Source organism: Oncorhynchus nerka, unplaced genomic scaffold (genome assembly GCF_034236695.1).
Source record: "Oncorhynchus nerka isolate Pitt River unplaced genomic scaffold, Oner_Uvic_2.0 unplaced_scaffold_1149, whole genome shotgun sequence".
Classification (NCBI taxonomy): Eukaryota; Metazoa; Chordata; class Actinopteri; order Salmoniformes; family Salmonidae; genus Oncorhynchus; species Oncorhynchus nerka.
Genome location: NW_027040180.1, coordinates 152,253 through 175,548, shown reverse-complemented (window position 1 = coordinate 175,548; position 23,296 = coordinate 152,253). Strand labels below are relative to the sequence as shown.

The window sequence follows — 23,296 nt, the reverse complement described above, 5'->3', positions numbered from 1 at the left end:
TTTGGTGACTGCGTGGGTTTGTTTGGTGACTGCGTGGGTTGGGTTGGTGACTGCGTGGGTTTGTTCGGTAAATGCGTGGGTTTGTTCGGTGACTGCGTGGGTTGGTGACTGTGTGGGTTGGGTTGGTGACTGCGTGGGTTGGGTTGGTGACTGCGTGGGTTTGGTTGGTGACTGCGTGGGTTTGGTTGGTGACTGCGTGGGTTTGGTTGGTGACTGCGTGGGTTTGTTTGGTGACTGCGTGGGTTGGTGACTGTGTGGGTTGGTTGGTGACTGCGTGGGTTTGGTTGGTGACTGCGTGGGTTTGGTTGGTGACTGCGTGGGTTTGTTTGGTGACTGCGCGGGTTTGGTTGGTGACTGCGCGGGTTTGGTTGGTGACTGCGTGGGTTTGGTTGGTGACTGCGTGGGTTGGTGACTGCGTGGGGTTGAACTCACAGCAGACGGGTCCACGTTGGCCATCACCAGAAACACCCCGGCTTGCTCTGCGTTGCTGATCCACATCTTGGAACCGTTGATGACGTAATAGTCTCCATGTTTGTCAGCACGCGTCTTCAGAGAGAAGGCATCGCTCCCCGACTCTGCTTCTGACAGGCAGAAACTACCAACCTACAGGACAGGATAACAAGGTATCATTACATGGACAGGTCTGGAACTACAGTACAGGACAACAAGGTATCATTACATGGACAGCTGGAACTACAGTACAGGACAACAAGGTATCAGCATCATTACATGGACAGGTCTGGAACTACAGGACAACAAGGTGTCAGCATCATTACATGGACAGGTCTGGAACTACAGGACAACAAGGTGTCAGCATCATTACATGGACAGGTCTGGAACTACAGGACAACAAGGTGTCAGCATCATTACATGGACAGGTCTGGAACTACAGTACAACAAGGTATCAGCATCATTACATGGACAGGTCTGGAACTACAGGACAACAAGGTGTCAGCATCATTACATGGACAGGTCTGGAACTACAGTACAGGACAACAAGGTGTCAGCATCATTACATGGACAGGTCTGGAACTACAGTACAACAAGGTATCAGCATCATTACATGGACAGGTCTGGAACTACAGAACAAGGTGTCAGCATCATTACATGGACAGGTCTGAAACTACAGGACAACAAGGTATCAGCATCATTACATGGACAGGTCTGGAACTACAGGACAACAAGGTGTCAGCATCATTACATGGACAGGTCTGGAACTACAGTACAGGACAACAAGGTATCAGCATCATTACATGGACAGGTCTGGAACTACAGGACAACAAGGTATCAGCATCATTACATGGACAGGTCTGGAACTACAGTACAACAAGGTATCAGCATCATTACATGGACAGGTCTGGAACTACAGTACAACAAGGTGTCAGCATCATTACATGGACAGGTCTGGAACTACAGGACAACAAGGTGTCAGCATCATTACATGGACAGGTCTGGAACTACAGGACAACAAGGTGTCAGCATCATTACATGGACAGGTCTGGAACTACAGGACAACAAGGTGTCAGCATCATTACATGGACAGGTCTGGAACTACAGGACAACAAGGTGTCAGCATCATTACATGGACAGGTCTGGAACTACAGTACAGGACAACAAGGTGTCAGCATCATTACATGGACAGGTCTGGAACTACAGGACAACAAGGTATCAGCATCATTACATGGACAGGTCTGGAACTACAGGACAACAAGGTATCAGCATCATTACATGGACAGGTCTGGAACTACAGAACAACAAGGTGTCAGCATCATTACATGGACAGGTCTGGAACTACAGTACAACAAGGTGTCAGCATCATTACATGGACAGGTCTGGAACTACAGGACAACAAGGTGTCAGCATCATTACATGGACAGGTCTGGAACTACAGGACAACAAGGTGTCAGCATCATTACATGGACAGGTCTGGAACTACAGTACAGGACAACAAGGTATCAGCATCATTACATGGACAGGTCTGGAACTACAGGACAACAAGGTATCAGCATCATTACATGGACAGGTCTGGAACTACAGGACAACAAGGTATCAGCATCATTACATGGACAGGTCTGGAACTACAGGACAACAAGGTATCAGCATCATTACATGGACAGGTCTGGAACTACAGGACAACAAGGTGTCAGCATCATTACATGGACAGGTCTGGAACTACAGGACAACAAGGTATCAGCATCATTACATGGACAGGTCTGGAACTACAGGACAACAAGGTGTCAGCATCATTACATGGACAGGTCTGGAACTACAGGACAACAAGGTGTTAGCATCATTACATGGACAGGTCTGGAACTACAGGACAACAAGGTGTCAGCATCATTACATGGACAGGTCTGGAACTACAGTACAGGACAACAAGGTGTCAGCATCATTACATGGACAGGTCTGGAACTACAGGACAACAAGGTGTCAGCATCATTACATGGACAGGTCTGGAACTACAGTACAGGACAACAAGGTGTCAGCATCATTACATGGACAGGTCTGGAACTACAGGACAACAAGGCGTCAGCATCATTACATGGACAGGTCTGGAACTACAGTACAGGACAACAAGGTATCAGCATCATTACATGGACAGGTCTGGAACTACAGGACAACAAGGTGTCAGCATCATTACATGGACAGGTCTGGAACTACAGTACAGGACAACAAGGTGTCAGCATCATTACATGGACAGGTCTGGAACTACAGTACAGGACAACAAGGTGTCAGCATCATTACATGGACAGGTCTGGCACTACAGGACAACAAGGTGTCAGCATCATTACATGGACAGGTCTGGAACTACAGTACAGGACAACAAGGCGTCAGCATCATTACATGGACAGGTCTGGAACTACAGTACAACAAGGTATCAGCATCATTACATGGACAGGTCTGGAACTACAGAACAACAAGGTGTCAGCATCATTACATGGACAGGTCTGGAACTACAGTACAACAAGGTATCAGCATCATTACATGGACAGGTCTGGAACTACAGGACAACAAGGTATCAGCATCATTACATGGACAGGTCTGGAACTACAGTACAGGACAACAAGGTATCAGCATCATTACATGGACAGGTCTGGAACTACAGTACAGGACAACAAGGTATCAGCATCATTACATGGACAGGTCTGGAACTACAGTACAGGACAACAAGGTGTCAGCATCATTACATGGACAGGTCTGGAACTACAGGACAACAAGGTGTCAGCATCATTACATGGACAGGTCTGGAACTACAGGACAACAAGGTGTCAGCATCATTACATGGACAGGTCTGGAACTACAGTACAGGACAACAAGGTATCAGCATCATTACATGGACAGGTCTGGAACTACAGGACAACAAGATGTCAGTATCATTACATGGACAGGTCTGGAACTACAGGACAACAAGGTATCAGCATCATTACATGGACAGGTCTGGAACTACAGGACAACAAGGTGTCAGCATCATTACATGGACAGGTCTGGAACTACAGGACAACAAGGTGTCAGTATCATTACATGGACAGGTCTGGAACTACAGGACAACAAGGTGTCAGCATCATTACATGGACAGGTCTGGAACTACAGGACAACAAGGTGTCAGCATCATTACATGGACAGGTCTGGAACTACAGGACAACAAGGTATCAGCATCATTACATGGACAGGTCTGGAACTACAGTACAGGACAGTACTACTTCTCACTACCCTTAAATCAAAACACACTACCTCTCACTACCCTTAAATCAAAACACACTACCTCTCACTACCCTTAAATCAAAACACACTACCTCTCACTACCCTTAAATCAAAACACACTACCTCTCACTACCCTTAAATCAAAACACACTACTTCTCACTACCCTTAAATCAAAACACACCTCTCACTACCCTTAAATCAAAACACACTACCTGTCACTACCCTTAAATCAAAACACACTACCTCTCACTACCCTTAAATCAAAACACAGATGCACTACCTCTCACTACCCTTAAATCAAAACACACTACCTCTCACTAACCTTAAATCAAAACACACTACCTCTCACTACCCTTAAATCAAAACACACTACCTCTCACTACCCTTAAATCAAAACACACTACCTCTCACTACCCTTAAATCAAAACACAGATGCACTACCTCTCACTACCCTTAAATCAAAACACACTACCTGTCACTACCCTTAAATCAAAACACACTACCTCTCACTACCCTTAAATCAAAACACAGATGCACTACCTCTCACTACCCTTAAATCAAAACACAGATGCATTACCTCTCACTACCCTTAAATCAAAACACATAGATACACACTACCTCTCACTACCCTTAAATCAAAACACACTACTTCTCACTACCCTTAAATCAAAAAACACTACTTCTCACTACCCTTAAATCAAAACACATAGATTCACACTACTTCTCACTACCCTTAAATCAAAACACACTACCTTTCACTACCCTTAAATCAAAACACACTACCTCTCACTACCCTTAAATCAAAACACACTACCTCTCACTACCCTTAAATCAAAACACACTACCTCTCACTACCCTTAAATCAAAACACACTACCTCTCACTACCCTTAAATCAAAACACACTACCCTTAAATCAAAACACACTACCTCTCACTACCCTTAAATCAAAACACACTACCTCTCACTACCCTTAAATCAAAACACACTACCTCTCACTACCCTTAAATCAAAACACACTACCTCTCACTACCCTTAAATCAAAACACACTACCTCTCACTACCCTTAAATCAAAACACACTACCTCTCACTACCCTTAAATCAAAACACACTACTTCTCACTACCCTTAAATCAAAACACACTACTTCTCACTACCCTTAAATCAAAACACTCTACCTCTCACTACCCTTAAATCAAAACACACTACCTCTCACTACCCTTAAATCAAAATACACTACTTCTCACTACCCTTAAATCAAAACACTCTACCTCTCACTACCCTTAAATCAAAACACACTACTTCTCACTACCCTTAAATCAAAACACAGATGCACTACTTCTCACTACCCTTAAATCAAAACACACTACCTCTCACTACCCTTAAATCAAAACACACTACTTCTCACTACCCTTAAATCAAAACACACTACTTCTCACTACCCTTAAATCAAAACACACTACTTCTCACTACCCTTAAATCAAAACACACTACCTCTCACTACCCTTAAATCAAAACACACTACTTCCTACTACCCTTAAATCAAAACACACTTCTTCCTACTACCCTTAAATCAAAACACACTACTTCTCACTACCCTTAAATCAAAACACACTACTTCTCACTACCCTTAAATCAAAACACACTACTTCTCACTACCCTTAAATCAAAACACATAGATACACACTACCTCTTACTACCCTTAAATCAAAACACACTACCTCTCACTACCCTTAAATCAAAACACACTACCTCTCACTACCCTTAAATCAAAACACACTACCTCTCACTACCCTTAAATCAAAACACACTACTTCTCACTACCCTTAAATCAAAACACACTACTTCTCACTACCCTTAAATCAAAACACTCTACCTCTCACTACCCTTAAATCAAAACACTCTACCTCTCACTACCCTTAAATCAAAATACACTACTTCTCACTACCCTTAAATCAAAACACTCTACCTCTCACTACCCTTAAATCAAAACACACTACTTCTCACTACCCTTAAATCAAAACACAGATGCACTACTTCTCACTACCCTTAAATCAAAACACACTACCTCTCACTACCCTTAAATCAAAACACACTACTTCTCACTACCCTTAAATCAAAACACACTACTTCTCACTACCCTTAAATCAAAACACACTACTTCTCACTACCCTTAAATCAAAACACACTACCTCTCACTACCCTTAAATCAAAACACACTACTTCCTACTACCCTTAAATCAAAACACACTTCTCACTACCCTTAAATCAAAACACACTACTTCTCACTACCCTTAAATCAAAACACACTACTTCTCACTACCCTTAAATCAAAACACACTACTTCTCACTACCCTTAAATCAAAACACACTACCTCTCACTACCCTTAAATCAAAACACACTACTTCCTACTACCCTTAAATCAAAACACACTTCTCACTACCCTTAAATCAAAACACACTACTTCTCACTACCCTTAAATCAAAACACACTACTTCTCACTACCCTTAAATCAAAACACACTACTTCTCACTACCCTTAAATCAAAACACATAGATACACACTACCTCTTACTACCCTTAAATCAAAACACACTACCTCTCACTACCCTTAAATCAAAACACACTACCTCTCACTACCCTTAAATCAAAACACACTACCTCTCACTACCCTTAAATCAAAACACATAGGCCACATTCTTCCTCTCAGGCTAGAAACACGTTGAATAAAATCAATTCGACACGCAACCTGTTAAATCACTCACCATGTCTGTCGACAGCCGGCTGAGATACCGCTCTTTCTGGGCTGCGGTCCCCAGCTTGGTGAACAGCGTGTTGATGAGGGTGTTCTGGATGTCACACAGCACGGCCACGGAGGCGTCCACTTTGGCCAGCTCCTCAATGACCAGGATGGAGGAGAAGAACGTGGAGCCGGTGCCTCCGTACTCTGGGTCGATCTCTATGCCCATCAGCTGGGAAGTGACAATGAATCATCTGACAAATTAAGGGGGAATACTCAGGTACATACAGCAGGGTAGGGTTCAGGACAGACTTTAACGTGCCAGCATCAGGGTAGTGTTCATTTTGACAACAGGGTAGGGTTCATTTTGACAACAGTGTAGTGTCCTTTTTGACAACAGGGTGGTGTTCATTTTGACAACAGGGTAGGGTTCATTTTGACAACAGGGCAGTGTTCATTTTGACAACAAGGTAGTGTTCATTTTAACAACAGTGTAGTGTCCTTTTTGACAACAAGGTAGTGTCCTTTTTTGACAACAAGGTAGTGTCCATTTTGACAACAAGGCAGTGTTCATTTTGACAACAGGGTAGTGTCCTTTTTTGACAACAAGGTAGTGTTCATTTTGACAACAGGGCAGTGTTCATTTTGACAACAAGGTAGTGTCCATTTTGACAACAAGGTAGTGTCCATTTTGACAACAAGATAGTGTCCTTTTTTGACAACAAGGTAGTGTCCATTTTGACAACAAGGCAGTGTTCATTTTGACAACAAGGTAGTGTCCATTTTGACAACAAGGTAGTGTTCATTTTGACAACAAGGCAGTGTCCTTTTTGACAACAAGGTAGTGTCCATTTTGACAACAGGGTGGTGTTCATTTTGACAACAAGGTAGTGTTCATTTTGACAACAGGGCAGTGTTTATTTTGACAACAGGGTAGTGTCCTTTTTGACAACAGGGCAGTGTCCTTTTTGGACAACAAGGCAGTGTCCTTTTTGACAACAGGGCAGTGTCCTTTTTGGACAACAAGGCAGTGTCCTTTTTGGACAACAGGGCAGTGTCCTTTTTGACAACAGGGCAGTGTCCTTTTTGACAACAGGGCAGTGTCCTTTTTGACCAAAGGGCAGTGTCCTTTTTGACAACAGGGCAGTGTTCATTTTGACAACAGGGCAGTGTCCATTTTGACAACAGGGCAGTGTCCTTTTTGACAACAGGGCAGTGTCCTTTTTGACAACAGGGCAGTGTCCTTTTTGACAACAGGGCAGTGTCCTTTTTGACAACAGGGCAGTGTCCTTTTTGACAACAGGGCAGTGTCTAATGAACATGGCCAGTCTATGTCATTGAACATGTTGTACACTCAGTGTCTGTTGAGAATTAATATTCCAAGATGTCTGCTGACATGACACCTCGACTTCAATTTGTTTTATTTTGGTTATTGAACTACACTAAGTTGATTTCCATCAGGTAACAGAACTACAGTAACAGAACTACAGTAACAGAACTACAGTAAAAGAACTACAGTAACAGAATTACAGTAACAGAACTACAGTAACAGAACTACAGTAACATAATTACAGTAACAGAACTACAGTAACAGAATTACAGTAACAGAACTACAGTAACAGAACTACAGTAACAGAATTACAGTAACAGAACTACAGTAACAGAATTACAGTAACAGAACTACAGTAACAGAATTAGTAACAGAACTACAGTAACAGAACTACAGTAACAGAACTACAGTAACAGAATTACAGTAACAGAACTACAGTAACAGAATTACAGTAACAGAACTACAGTAACAGAACTACATCATGGGTCCCTGATCAGTATTCTACAGAAATGCATAATTATTTTTATTGATTTATTTCACCTTTATTTAACCAGGTAGGCAAGTTGAGAACAAGTTCTCATTTACAATTGCGACCTGGCCAAGATAAAGCAAAGCAGTTCGACAGATACAACGACACAGAGTCACACATGGAGTAAAACAAACATACAGTCAATAATACAGTATAAACAAGTCTATATACAATGTGAGCAAATGAGGTGAGATAAGGGAGGTAAAGGCAAAAAAGGACATGGTGGCAAAGTAAATACAATATAGCAAGTAAAACACTGGAATGGTAGTTTTGCAATGGAAGAATGTGGCTATGGATATGAATATAATTATCTTCATGGTGATGTATCCTGGGTAATATCCTGCTTTACATATTTGGGTATTATTCTACACACTGGCTAGTGTTCTAATGAGCTCCGCCCCCAAACTAGACCAAATGCGGTTGGTCCGGACCAGACCAAATCTGAACCAATCATAGACGTCTCTGTTTCACATCACAGTGTAGTTCAGTACAGTAGATATGTTCAGTGCAGTACATTATACTGTGCTCTACTCTACTGTGATCTGAACCAATTATAGACGTCTATGTCTGGACCAAATGAACGCCGCTACGGACCAAAAAGAAATCTACATCTGTGGACGTTGAAATCAAGGACAGGGCGGACTGACAACAGTTCAGTGGGTGAGGATGCTGGTTACATTAAAGAGGGTAGGTGTCAGTACGAGCTAGGAGAGGTGACACCCTGGGGGGGGGGGGGGGGGGACTGTCCCGATTGGCCTATGAGCTGAACATAACAGTATGTCAGTGGAGGAGAGGACAGTAGCAGGAGACACTATGAGCTGAACATTACAGTCAGTAGAAGGGAGGACAGTAACAGGAGACACTATGAGCTGAACATAACAGGAGACACTATGAGCTGAACATAACAGGAGACACTATGAGCTGAACATAACAGTCAGTAGAAGAGAGGACAGTAACAGGAGACACTATGAGCTGAACATAACAGTCAGTAGAAGAGAGGACAGTAACAGGAGACACTATGAGCTGAACATAACAGTCAGTAGAAGAGAGGACAGTAACAGGAGACACTATGAACTGAACATAACAGTCAGTAGAAGAGAGGACAGTAACAGGAGACACTATGAGCTGAACATAACAGGAGACACTATGAGCTGAACATAACAGGAGACACTATGAGCTGAACATAACAGTCAGTGGAAGGGAGGACAGTAACAGGAGACACTATGAGCTGAACATAACAGTCAGTGGAAGGGAGGACAGTAGCAGGAGACACTATGAACTGAACATAACAGTCAGTAGAAGAGAGGACAGTAACAGGAGACACTATGAGCTGAACATAACAGTCAGTAGAAGAGAGGACAGTAACAGGAGACACTATGAACATAACAGTCAGTGGAAGAGAGGACAGTAACAGGAGACACTATGAGCTGAACATAACAGGAGACACTATGAGCTGAACATAACAGGAGACACTATGAGCTGAACATAACAGTCAGTGGAAGGGAGGACAGTAACAGGAGACACTATGAGCTGAACATAACAGTCAGTGGAAGGGAGGACAGTAACAGGAGACACTATGAGCTGAACATAACAGTCAGTGGAAGGGAGGACAGTAACAGGAGACACTATGAGCTGAACATAACAGGAGACACTATGAGCTGAACATAACAGGAGACACTATGAGCTGAACATAACAGTCAGTAGAAGGGAGGACAGTAACAGGAGACACTATGAGCTGAACATAACAGGAGACACTATGAGCTGAACATAACAGTCAGTAGAAGGGAGGACAGTAACAGGAGACACTATGAACATAACAGTCAGTGGAAGAGAGGACAGTAACAGGAGACACTATGAGCTGAACATAACAGGAGACACTATGAGCTGAACATAACAGGAGACACTATGAGCTGAACATAACAGTCAGTAGAAGGGAGGACAGTAACAGGAGACACTATGAGCTGAACATAACAGGAGACACTATGAGCTGAACATAACAGGAGACACTATGAGCTGAACATAACAGTCAGTAGAAGAGAGGACAGTAACAGGAGACACTATGAGCTGAACATAACAGTCAGTGGAAGAGAGGACAGTAACAGGAGACACTATGAACATAACAGTCAGTGGAAGAGAGGACAGTAACAGGAGACACTATGAGCTGAACATAACAGGAGACACTATGAGCTGAACATAACAGTCAGTGGAAGGGAGGACAGTAACAGGAGACACTATGAGCTGAACATAACAGTCAGTGGAAGGGAGGACAGTAACAGGAGACACTATGAGCTGAACATAACAGTCAGTAGAAGAGAGGACAGTAACAGGAGACACTATGAGCTGAACATAACAGGAGACACTATGAGCTGAACATAACAGTCAGTAGAAGGGAGGACAGTAACAGGAGACACTATGAGCTGAACATAACAGTCAGTAGAAGGGAGGACAGTAACAGGAGACACTATGAGCTGAACATAACAGTCAGTAGAAGGGAGGACAGTAACAGGAGACACTATGAGCTGAACATAACAGTCAGTAGAAGGGAGGACAGTAACAGGAGACACTATGTACATAACAGTCAGTGGAAGGGAGGACAGTAACAGGAGACACTATGTACATAACAGTCAGTGGAAGGGAGGACAGTAACAGGAGACACTATGAACATAACAGTCAGTGGAAGAGAGGACAGTAACAGGAGACACTATGAGCTGAACATAACAGTCAGTAGAAGGGAGGACAGTAACAGGAGACACTATGAGCTGAACATAACAGTCAGTAGAAGGGAGGACAGTAACAGGAGACACTATGAGCTGAACATAACAGTCAGTAGAAGGGAGGACAGTAACAGGAGACACTATGAGCTGAACATAACAGGAGACACTATGAGCTGAACATAACAGGAGACACTATGAGCTGAACATAACAGTCAGTAGAAGAGAGGACAGTAACAGGAGACACTATGAGCTGAACATAACAGGAGACACTATGAGCTGAACATAACAGGAGACACTATGAGCTGAACATAACAGTCAGTGGAAGGGAGGACAGTAACAGGAGACACTATGAACATAACAGTCAGTAGAAGAGAGGACAGTAACAGGAGACACTATGAGCTGAACATAACAGTCAGTAGAAGAGAGGACAGTAACAGGAGACACTATGAGCTGAACATAACAGTCAGTAGAAGAGAGGACAGTAACAGGAGACACTATGAGCTGAACATAACAGTCAGTGGAAGAGAGGACAGTAACAGGAGACACTATGAGCTGAACATAACAGTCAGTAGAAGGGAGGACAGTAACAGGAGACACTATGAGCTGAACATAACAGGAGACACTATGAGCTGAACATAACAGGAGACACTATGAGCTGAACATAACAGTCAGTAGAAGGGAGGACAGTAACAGGAGACACTATGAGCTGAACATAACAGGAGACACTATGAGCTGAACATAACAGTCAGTAGAAGGGAGGACAGTAACAGGAGACACTATGAGCTGAACATAACAGTCAGTGGAAGGGAGGACAGTAACAGGAGACACTATGAGCTGAACATAACAGTCAGTAGAAGAGAGGACAGTAACAGGAGACACTATGTACATAACAGTCAGTGGAAGGGAGGACAGTAACAGGAGACACTATGTACATAACAGTCAGTGGAAGGGAGGACAGTAACAGGAGACACTATGAACATAACAGTCAGTGGAAGAGAGGACAGTAACAGGAGACACTATGAGCTGAACATAACAGTCAGTAGAAGGGAGGACAGTAACAGGAGACACTATGAGCTGAACATAACAGTCAGTAGAAGGGAGGACAGTAACAGGAGACACTATGAGCTGAACATAACAGTCAGTAGAAGGGAGGACAGTAACAGGAGACACTATGAGCTGAACATAACAGGAGACACTATGAGCTGAACATAACAGGAGACACTATGAGCTGAACATAACAGTCAGTAGAAGAGAGGACAGTAACAGGAGACACTATGAGCTGAACATAACAGGAGACACTATGAGCTGAACATAACAGGAGACACTATGAGCTGAACATAACAGTCAGTGGAAGGGAGGACAGTAACAGGAGACACTATGAACATAACAGTCAGTAGAAGAGAGGACAGTAACAGGAGACACTATGAGCTGAACATAACAGTCAGTAGAAGAGAGGACAGTAACAGGAGACACTATGAGCTGAACATAACAGTCAGTAGAAGAGAGGACAGTAACAGGAGACACTATGAGCTGAACATAACAGTCAGTGGAAGAGAGGACAGTAACAGGAGACACTATGAGCTGAACATAACAGTCAGTAGAAGGGAGGACAGTAACAGGAGACACTATGAGCTGAACATAACAGGAGACACTATGAGCTGAACATAACAGGAGACACAGCTGAACATAACAGTCAGTAGAAGGGAGCTAACAGGAGAACATAACAGGAGACACTATGAGCTGAACATAACAGTCAGTAGAAGGGAGGACAGTAACAGGAGACACTATGAGCTGAACATAACAGTCAGTAGAAGGGAGGACAGTAACAGGAGACACTATGAACATAACAGGAGACACTATGAGCTGAACATAACAGGAGACACTATGAGCTGAACATAACAGTCAGTAGAAGGGAGGACAGTAACAGGAGACACTATGAGCTGAACATAACAGGAGACACTATGAGCTGAACATAACAGGAGACACTATGAGCTGAACATAACAGGAGACACTATGAGCTGAACATAACAGTCAGTGGAAGAGAGGACAGTAACAGGAGACACTATGAGCTGAACATAACAGTCAGTGGAAGAGAGGACAGTAACAGGAGACACTATGAGCTGAACATAACAGTCAGTAGAAGAGAGGACAGTAGCAGGTGACTCAACTGTGGTTGGTGACTACTATGATTTGCCATTGTAGCCAATTCAATTGCAGTAATTCTGTTACTTTTTCTTTTTATAATTCCATTACCGATTTGGTATTACACGTTTTAACTCAATGAATCATTCATGAACTAAATGTATATTTTAGTATAAACACCAACTACCTTTACTTGTTATTTCTGTAAACATTCATTATCCTCATGAAGAGAGAATTGAAAATATCTTAAAACACACAGTAGGGTCCGAAATGATTGACACCCTTGATAAAGAGGAGCTAAAAATGACTGTATAAAATACATCATTCAAACACTGAGCTGTATGCTAAAAAATAAATAAGCGTCAATGATATTATTTTCTACTAATTGAAAATGCAATTTTGTTTAACTAGCAATAGTTTATTATTATTTATTATTATTATTTTTTTTAAAGGTAGGGGTCAAAATGACCTCACCTTGAGAGGATAACTGCATTTAGCTTTAAATTTGACCCCCACTTCAAGTTGGTTCTAAATGGGTCCTTTTACATGGAAATGCCCCTATGAGCTTCACGTTGGTTCTAAATGGGTCCTTTTACATGGAAATGCCCCTATGAGCTTCACGTTGGTTCTAAATGGGTCCTTTTACATGGAAATGCCCCTATGAGCTTCACGTTGGTTCTAAATGGGTCCTTTTACATGGAAATGCCCCTAGGAGCTTCACGTTGGTTCTAAATGGGTCCTTTTACATGGAAATGCCCCTATGAGCTTCACGTTGGTTCTAAATGGGTCCTTTTACATGGAAATGCCCCTAGGAGCTTCACGTTGGTTCTAAATGGGTCCTTTTACATGGAAATGCCCCTATGAGCTTCACGTTGGTTCTAAATGGGTCCTTTTACATGGAAATGCCCCTATGAGCTTCACGTTGGTTCTAAATGGGTCCTTTTACATGGAAATGCCCCTATGAGCTTCACGTTGGTTCTAAATGGGTCCTTTTACATGGAAATGCCCCTAGGAGCTTCACGTTGGTTCTAAATGGGTCCTTTTACATGGAAATGCCCCTATGAGCTTCACTTCACGTTGGTTCTAAATGGGTCCTTTTACATGGAAATGCCCCGAGCCTAATGACTATAGGATGTAAAGGAGAGAAACACATACCCCTTGTTCAAAGAGTGACTTTATCACTTCCGGGTCCATGAGAGAGTTTTCGTCCATCTTCGACACAAACGGGGCAAGACGCTCCTGTGCAAACTTGTTCACTGTTCAAATGTAGGACATTAAAATGAAATGCAATGTGACTTAATTCATTGAACTTACATAAAACCAAATTCATGACAAATTAGACCAATCCATAGCATGATCCAGTCTGTTTATTAAATCTTATTGGTTGGTTTTAGTGCTAGCTATATATAATCACACAAAGTCAAAAGTTTGGACACACCTACTCATTCCAGGATTTTTCTTTATTTTAACTATTTTCTACATTGTAGAATAATAGTGAAGACATCAAAACTATGAAATAACAAAATATATGTAATATTCTTCAAAGTAGCCACCCTTTGCCTTGATGACAGCTTTGCACACTCTTGGCATTCTCTCAACCAGCTTGATGAGGTAGTCACCTGGAATGCATTTCAATTAACAGGTGTGCCTTGTTAAAAGTTCATTTGTGGAATTTCTTTCCTTCTTAATACGTGTGGGCCAATCAGTTGTATTGTGACAAGGTAGGGGTGGTATACAGAAGAAAGCCCTATTTGGTAAAAGACCAAGTCCATATTACGTCAAGAACAACTCAAATAAGCAAAGAGAAATGACAGTCCATCATTACTTTAAGACAGGAAGGCCAGTCAATCTGGAAAATTTCAAGAACTTTGAAAGTTTCTTCAAGTGCAGTCGCAAAAAACCATCAAGTGCTATGATGAAACTGGCTCTCAGGAGGACCCAGAGCCACAGGAAAGGAAGACCCAGAGTTACCTCTGCTGCAGAGGATAAGTTCATTAGAGTTACCAGCATCAGATTGCAGTCCAAATAAATGCTTCAGAATTCAAGTAACAGACACATCTCAACATCAACTGTTCAGAGGAGACTGAGTGAATCAGGCCTTCATGGTCGAATTGCTGCAAAAAATCCACTGAAGGACACTAGTAAGAAGAGACTTGCTTGGGCCAAGAAACACGAGCAATGGATATTAGACTGGTGGAAATCTGTCCTTTTTTGTCTGGTGAGTACAAACTTGACATTTTTGGTTCCAACCGCTGTCTTTTTGAAACGCAGAGTAGGTGAACGGATTATCTCAGCACGTGTGGTTCCCACCATGAAGCATGGAGGAGGAGGTGTTATGGTGTGGGGTGCTTTGCTGGTGACACGGTCTGTGATTTATTTAGAATTCTTGGCAGTCTTAGCCAGCATGGCTACCACAGAATTCTGCATTGATATGCTATCCCATCTGGTCTGGGCTTAGTGGGACTATCATTTGTTTTTCGACAGGACAATGACCCAACACACCTCTAGGCGGCATAAGAGCTATTTGACCATCAGATGACCTGGCCTCCACAATCACCCAACCTCAACTCAACTCAATTGAGATGGTTTGGGATGAGTTGGACCACAGAGTGAAGGAAAAGTAGCCAGCAAGAAGTCAGCATTGGTGGGAACTCCTTCAAGAATGTTGGAAAAGCATTCCTCGTGAAGCTGGTTGAGAGAATGCGATGAGTGTGTAAAGCTGTCAAGGCAAAGGGTGGATACTTTGAAGAATGTAAAATATAACAATTTGATTTGTTTAACACTTTTTTGGTTACTACATGATTCCATATGTGTTATTTCATAGTTTTGATGTCTTCACTATTATTCTGCAACTTAGAAAATAGTAAAAATGAAGAAAAACCCTTGAATGAGTACTGTGTGTGATATATATATATATATATATCCTTTGTTGCCTACTGTACATCTGGCTAAGAGCTATTTGGTATTGTATGTGACATATATATATATATACTTTGTTGCTCTGCCTACTGTATATCCGGCATGCTTCAACTCACCAGCATCCCTCATCATCCCCTCCTCCTCAGAATATGTCTGTAGTGGAGGGTAGGTGACCCCCAGAGCAGCAGCCTGCTCTGCAGACATGTCTGGTTGGGTGGATCTGTTCCGCAGCCCATGTTGGCACACACTCCATGGTCGGGACACCTGCCTACCAACCTGAAATAACACAGTTCCATTTTCGCTGATGGATGACACGATACAACTTGAGTGTCTAGGCAAAAAGTTGTCACTCTACTCAATCCCCCCAAAAATGATTTGCCCGGCTATCCAAACTCCTTGTTCGGTCAGCCATCCATTTGATTAAATCCATTTGAATTCAATCCCTTTTTGACAGCACCTCTTGTGATTTGTACCAAACCTTTCACACATATTTGGCCGTCGTAGAAGTGCTCAGAAAGTGACTTTTTGGACATGAATGCCAAAACATTCAAGAGAAATGTGACCAATTTTGCATACCCCACCATACCATGAGACATTCATGTCTTCATCACCAGAAAAAATAAACAGTTGAGTTTGATTTCATAAGATTAAAAAACAGGGTTGTCAATAAAAAATTAAATAAAAATTGACCATTTTATTTTTTAATTTTTTTAATTTATCTTAAATATAAATAATCTACAAAAGCATTAATTCATTTTTAAGAAGTATTTCCAATTTGATTCCCATTTTATTACATTTATCCGCCAAAACATTATACCCATTGGAGGTCCAGACATCAGAGAACGTTGACAAACCCTGTTTGTAAGCTTTTATGAAATCAAACTCAACCGTTTATTTGTTTCCAGTAGTGAAGACATGGATGTCTCATGGTAAAGTGGGGGTATGCAGAATAGGTCAACTTCGAGCACCTTTAGCTCTTGAATGTTTTGGCACTCAGTTAAAAACATAAAAGTCACTTTCTGAGCACTTCTAAAATGGACAAATAGTGAACGTAGCTAGCGACAATAGAGCACTGGAACAATTCCGTTTGAGTCGTCAGGCAACAAACATATATCCATACTTCAGCATGAGTGAATGTGAGAGAGTGGTGGCTATATACGGCAATATAAAAAGCAGTGACACAGGCAGGACATTTCTTCATGAGTAACTTGTGGTGTAACTGACAGAGGCGGTAACTAACTAGCTAACGTTATGTCATGTTTATTATCATGCAGCTAACTAGCCAACGCGTCGTGTGATAGCAGGTTACGAAATGGGGTAATTTAAAGTTACAAAAAAACACTCACTATCTAAGTTCGTATTTCTAATGAAGTATGACTACACAAAGACAACATGTCCTAAAAACAACAATGTGAACGAAGAAACCGCTTTTGCATGACTTATTCGTCTCACCTTTGAGAAGCACCTGATCAAGGGCGAAGCCATGTTTTTCTCTTGTTTACATCTGAGTGTGTTCACTTTCCTATTGACCGGGTGAAACAGCGACCGTGGAACGGTTTTCGCATGTTTCACTTTGGTGTAACGTGATCAGCTTTTACTCGTGTCTTCAATTTTATATACGCAGGGTATCTTTAATCAAATAAACATATTTCTCTAGGCAAACCCTTTCTCTTTCTGCTGTTGTATTTCCAACTAGGAGCTTTTCACTGACAGTCAGCTTTGTGCTTCTGAAATGGGAGTCATTTTACTGTTGCATAGCTACTATAACACATAGAGCTCCCTGCTCTCTCTCTTTGTTTTAGCACAACCAGATAACATTAACTTGTCATCACATATATTTTGATTGTCTAGATAGTGTTTGAAATGTCCACCTTGACATCGGTCTTAGAATTAACATAAGAACGGATGGGAAAGCGTAAAAATTGTCGTGTATATATATATTTTTTAACGGTGCTGTGATTGACGACCAGCTGGTAAGTAAAATGTCTAGCTCACATTATTAACGTGATATTAACTAACGTTAACGAGCAACGCCGGTAGTAGTGGAGTTATGGGCGGTGTATCAACATGCTGCGTGTCATGTTGCCACTGTTATGAGATGTTTTTGGGTGACAACATACTTATCATCGTGACTGACTGCCCACATAATGGTTTATGGTTATGGCTCGTCTTTGATCATGACTCTCAGTTCCATTACATTGAAAGAGTCATTGGATGAAGGCGTTTTCTGTAAGGGGGAGTTTTATTAATAAGAGCCGCGACGGCCGGTCTGAACATTAACCGCATAGCTGTACGGTTTTTGGAATCATAATAACCGTATCTTTCATATCGGGCGAAAAAATAAATAAGTTGTTAAACTGACACGCCTTTATTGGGTTAGATTCCCACACGGCCATATTTACACGTTACTGCATCTAACCTGTGTCTAAACGGAAGACCGATGCCACAAACTGTTTTCACTGAAAAATACTGTCGGCTGCAGCGGTTAAAACACTACGCTACATAAAATGTTTATTTTGCATTTGTGAAATTATTTTGTTGTGCTATCAAAAGTCGAGCGATTTATATTTCAAGAACCGTACCGCAATCGATTCAAGTTTAGACGGGAGTATTTGGCTGTTTTGGCATCCAGAGCCATTTCGCCCTAATTTTAATTGAACCATTCAGAACAAATTCTTATTTTCAATGACGGCCTAGGAACAGTGGGTTAACTGCCTGTTCAGGGGCAGAACGACAGTCGGGGATTTGAACTTGCAACCTTCCGGTTATTAGCCCAACGTTCTAACCACTAGGCTACCCTTAAACAGAACATGTAAGTTCTTTGGACTAAGGAGTAACGTTAGGCTCATTTAGTCTAATATCGGGCTATAGGTCATGGCATACATGTAACAATGTGATTATCATGTGGTTCATTATGTTAAATCGTCAAGCAGGTAGCCTAGTGGTTAGAGTAGCAACCGAAAGGTTGCAAGATCAAGAGCTGTCAAGGTACAAATCTGTCGTTCTACCCCTGACTAACCCAGCAACCAGACCCAAGGTTGCAAGATCAAATCCCCAGAGCTGTCAAGGTACAAATCTGTTCGTTCCTCAGTTAACCCCTGAACAGTTAACCCACTGTTCCTAGACCAGTTAACCCACTGTTCCTAGACCAGTTAACCCACTGTTCCTAGACCAGTTAACCCACTGTTCCTAGACCAGTTAACCCCACTGTTCCTAGACCAGTTAACCCACTGTTCCTAGACCAGTTAACCCACTGTTCCTAGACCAGACCACTGTTTAGACCAGTTAACCCACTGTTCCTAGACCAGTTAACCCACTGTTCATAGACCAGTTAACCCACTGTTCCTAGACCAGTTAACCCACTGTTCCTAGACCAGTTAACCCACTGTTCCTAGACCAGTTAACCCACTGTTCCTAGACCAGTTAACCCACTGTTCCTAGACCAGTTAACCCACTGTTCCCAGACCAGTTAACCCACTGTTCCCAGACCAGTTAACCCCACTGTTCATAGACCAGTTAACCCACTGTTCCTAGACCAGTTAACCCACTGTTCCCAGACCAGTTAACTCCACTGTTCCTAGACCAGTTAACCCCACTGTTCCCAGGTAGGCCGTCATTGTAAATAAGAATATCTTCTTTAACTAGCTTGCTTAGTTAAATAAAGGTTTTAAAAAAATAAAAATATTATTGCCTTATCTTACAGGTTTCGGGGGGAGTGATCAGAAGTCATCATATAACACCCCATCTTGCCAAATGGATGATGATCTGAAACCTCTGGATTTCATAAAGGACTTTCAAGAGTACCTGACACAGCAAACGCACCATGTCAACATGATCTCGGGCTCTGTCGGTGGGGAGATAGAGCCCGACCACCTCCAAGCTGGTGATGAACACTATCAGAGTCATTTACTTTTAACTTATGATGTATATATATATATATATATATATATATTTTTTTTTTTAATCGCTGACTGTAAAGTATCTATTTAATTCTGTGTGTTGTCGTCTCCTCTCCCGGTAGTAGCATCTCTCCCAGACCGTGATCATCTCAATGGGTCGGTGGAAGTCTCTCTGGACGACGGCTCTGGGCTGCTGGTGGACGGCTTCCAGAGGACCTTCGACGGCAAACTCAAGTGTAGCTACTGCAGCTACGCCAGTAAAGGCACCGCTCGCCTGATAGAGCACATCAGAATTCACACAGGTAAAAATGGACCAGCCCATCTGGCATTTGCCTAACATGCCAGATGGTCAGTTACGCCCCCTTTGCACCGCCCATATAGTTAGGATCTGATTTTCTTTTAAACTTGTATTTATATTGTGTGACGTTACATTTGAATGGATGTTGGAGTTGTGCCGAGATGTCGCCTGATAGAGCACATCAGAATTCACACAGGTAAAAATGGACCGGCCCATCTGGCATTTGCCCAACATGCCAGATGGTCAGTCCGCCCCCTTTGCACCGCCCATATAGTTAGGATCTGTTTTTATTTTTTAAAACTTGTATTTATATTGTGTGACGTTACATTTGAATGGATGTTGGAGTTGTGCCGAGATGTTCAAATAAATCTAAACATTCCCTCTTTGTTGATTTGACAGGAGAGAAGCCTCACCGCTGCCAGCTGTGCCCCTTCGCCTCTGCCTACGAGCGCCACCTTGAGGCCCACATGCGCTCCCACACGGGGGAGAAGCCCTACAAGTGTGACCTCTGCTCCTTCTGTTGCAGCGACCGCAGCAACCTGTCCCACCACCGCCGGCGCCGCCACAAGCTTTTACCCATGAAGGGGGCGGGGCTGCCCGCCTTCCTGTCCAACAAGAAGATGCTGAACGTCCTACAGAAGAAGAGTGGCAGCTCCCTGGGCCTGGGAGGCTACAGCAGACACCTCCTCATCAACTTCAGCCCTCCCTCCATGGTGGTGGGGAAACCAGACTACCTGAACCACGAGGTGTACGAGAGCGATGTGAAGGACCATGGGACTGGAGGAGGAGGAGCCAGCAGGGATGTCAACAGTGACATGATGGTGGACAATAATCCTCTGAACCAGCTGTCTACGCTGGCAGGCCAGTTGTCCAACCTCCCCCCAGTGGACCAGACCCCTGTGTCTCCTGACAGACTGTCCTGTAACGACATCAAGCCGTTCCTCATCCAGCAGGCCTCTGGTGCACCGATTGCAGTGTCAGTATCTTTGTCCACCAGTCAAAGTGGTGCCCACCACCACCACTACCACCACCACCACCACCAAACCTCCTCCCCAACCAGCCCCGAGGACCTCCAACCGCCTGCAGGCCATAGCAGGAACTACAGCCCCAGCCCCGTGGACCCAGAACCCAGCAGTGAGCACAGTGCACACACACGCACCAGCTCAGCTAGCATTAGTAACAGCCAGCCCAGTACCCCTGCCCTGCTCGGTAGCACACAGCACCCAGACCCACAGATGCTGCACAGCTGCCAGCACTGCGACACCTACTTCTCTGACAACATCATGTATACCGTTCACATGGGTTGCCACGGCTACGAGAACCCCTTCCAGTGTAATGTCTGCGGGTGTAAGTGCAGGGACAAGTATGACTTCGCTTGCCACTTCGCTCGCGGGCAGCACACGCAGTGACTGACTTTCCACGGTAACCCCGGGGAGATGAATTCCAACGATGTTTGGTCGTCTCACCGAGAACATGAACTTATTCCCGTGTTTATGATAATCAGGGATCAGAGCGATTCTGATCTAGATTTTATTGTGTCGTTTTTAAAATTTATTTTATGATATAACTTAAGAGAGTGAGTGTTACTTTGAAATGAGGAATTGATGTTTCTATAAATGGGAACGCAATCTGGAGGTTGGAGACATTTATCACGTGTCCTCCTCGGTGCCGTCTGAGAATTTAAAGGAAGTCACTTCTTATTTTTAAAATGTAACCTTTTATTTAACGAGGCAAGTTGGTTAAGAACAAATTCTTATTTACAATGACGGCCTACCCCCTCCGGGGCCAAACCTTGACAAGGCTGGGCCAATTGTGTACTGCCCTATGGGGATGTTATACAGCCTGGATTTGAACCAGGGACTGTTGTGACGTCTCTTAGCACCTTGATGCAGTGCCTTAGACCGCTGCGCCACACGAGAGCCCAACTCTGAATTAGTTACATAAATATTGGTATTGTTACATGCGAGTGACTAAATTTATAGTTTAAATGGCGATTAGCAAGGTATCTGGTTGCTGAGACTAGAGTTTAAACAGTTTTGGCCTTATCTTTTATTTTATTGATTTATTTCACCTTTATTCAGATTGATTCCATGTGTTCTCTGTTCCACATTCCGGTTGATTCCATGTGTTCTCTGTTCCACATTCAGATTGATTCCATGTGTTCTCTGTTCCACATTCCAGTTGATTCCATGTGTTCTCTGTTCCACATTCAGATTGATTCCATGTGTTCTCTGTTCCACATTCAGATTGATTCCATGTGTTCTCTGTTCCACATTCAGATTGATTCCATGTGTTCTCTGTTCCACATTCAGATTGATTCCATGTGTTCTCTGTTCCACATTCAGATTGATTCCATGTGTTCTCTGTTCCACATTCAGATTGATTCCATGTGTTCTCTGTTCCACATTCAGATTGATTCCATGTGTTCTCTGGTCCACATTCAGATTGATTCCATGTGTTTTCTGTTCCACATTCAGACATCCTCTGTTGCTGCCAATCACATAATTTCTTTCCTTCAGCTAGCCTTACTGATTCATATTAACTGGTGCTCTTTAGCTAATACCTCCTAAATGAACAATGATCTCTAGCTTAAATACAATTTGCGTTCCGAGACAAATCATTCGGACTTGGATAAATCGTACTTCATCAAAAGGCCAAAGTATTCTTCTGAACCTGTTTTTAAAAAGTATTTAAAAGTATTTCACGTAACAGTTGTAGCAGTGTTGGAAATGATTGTGGTCCTTACAGACAGTAACGTAACACCACCCTTTCCTGAGTATTGAAATGATTTGCACAGATCAGAGCCTGGAGTTTTGTTTTTCATATTGTATGTTAAAAAGGTTTCCTGTTTGTTTTCTGGAAACGTAGATTGATGTAGCCGTGTCTAATGGTCCCCGTATTGGAGTGGTGTTTTCTATGCAGTGATCTAGGATGTGTAGGATTGGCTCCCAATCAATGATCTATATTGGACTATGGAGAAAGTAATGTTATGATATGAAACACCACAGGGTAGAAATATGTAGA

The 23,296-nt window shown here is 42.7% G+C and overlaps 2 protein-coding genes across 3 annotated transcripts; one reads left to right on the top strand and one right to left on the bottom strand.

Annotated features, from left to right (window-relative positions):
- Positions 1-432: 432 nt before the first annotated feature.
- Positions 433-17,626, bottom strand: LOC115127270 (short/branched chain specific acyl-CoA dehydrogenase, mitochondrial-like; the record flags this gene model as incomplete). The annotated part of the gene is made up of 5 exons (XM_065016096.1): positions 17,528-17,626; positions 16,192-16,351; positions 14,312-14,412; positions 6,467-6,673; positions 433-603 (listed from the first exon to the last, which is right to left on the bottom strand). Coding segments are annotated over exons 1-5 (672 nt in total), but the record flags the coding sequence as incomplete, so codon positions are not given.
- A 78-nt stretch (positions 17,627-17,704) lies between these two features.
- Positions 17,705-23,071, top strand: LOC115118520 (zinc finger protein Pegasus-like). Of its 2 annotated transcripts, none has more exons than XM_065016097.1 (4): positions 17,705-18,048; positions 19,779-19,958; positions 20,100-20,276; positions 20,672-23,071. In XM_065016097.1, exons 2-4 carry the CDS (start codon positions 19,829-19,831, stop codon positions 21,679-21,681), a joined length of 1,317 nt encoding a protein of 438 aa, XP_064872169.1. In that variant the 5' UTR covers positions 17,705-18,048; positions 19,779-19,828; the 3' UTR covers positions 21,682-23,071. The 2 variants fall into 2 exon arrangements, with proteins under 2 accessions (XP_064872169.1, XP_064872170.1); XM_065016098.1 differs by lacking the exon at positions 17,705-18,048 and adding an exon at positions 19,419-19,680.
- The last annotated feature ends 225 nt before the right edge of the window (positions 23,072-23,296 follow it).

Coding starts and splice junctions, on each gene's coding strand:
- LOC115118520 (XM_065016097.1), top strand. CDS start 19,829: ATGGATGATGATCTGAAACCTCTGGATTTCATAAAGGACTTTCAAGAG. Junction 19,959..20,099: donor GCCCGACCACCTCCAAGCTG/GTGATGAACACT, acceptor TCCCGGTAGTAG/CATCTCTCCCAGACCGTGAT. Junction 20,277..20,671: donor GCACATCAGAATTCACACAG/GTAAAAATGGAC, acceptor TTGATTTGACAG/GAGAGAAGCCTCACCGCTGC.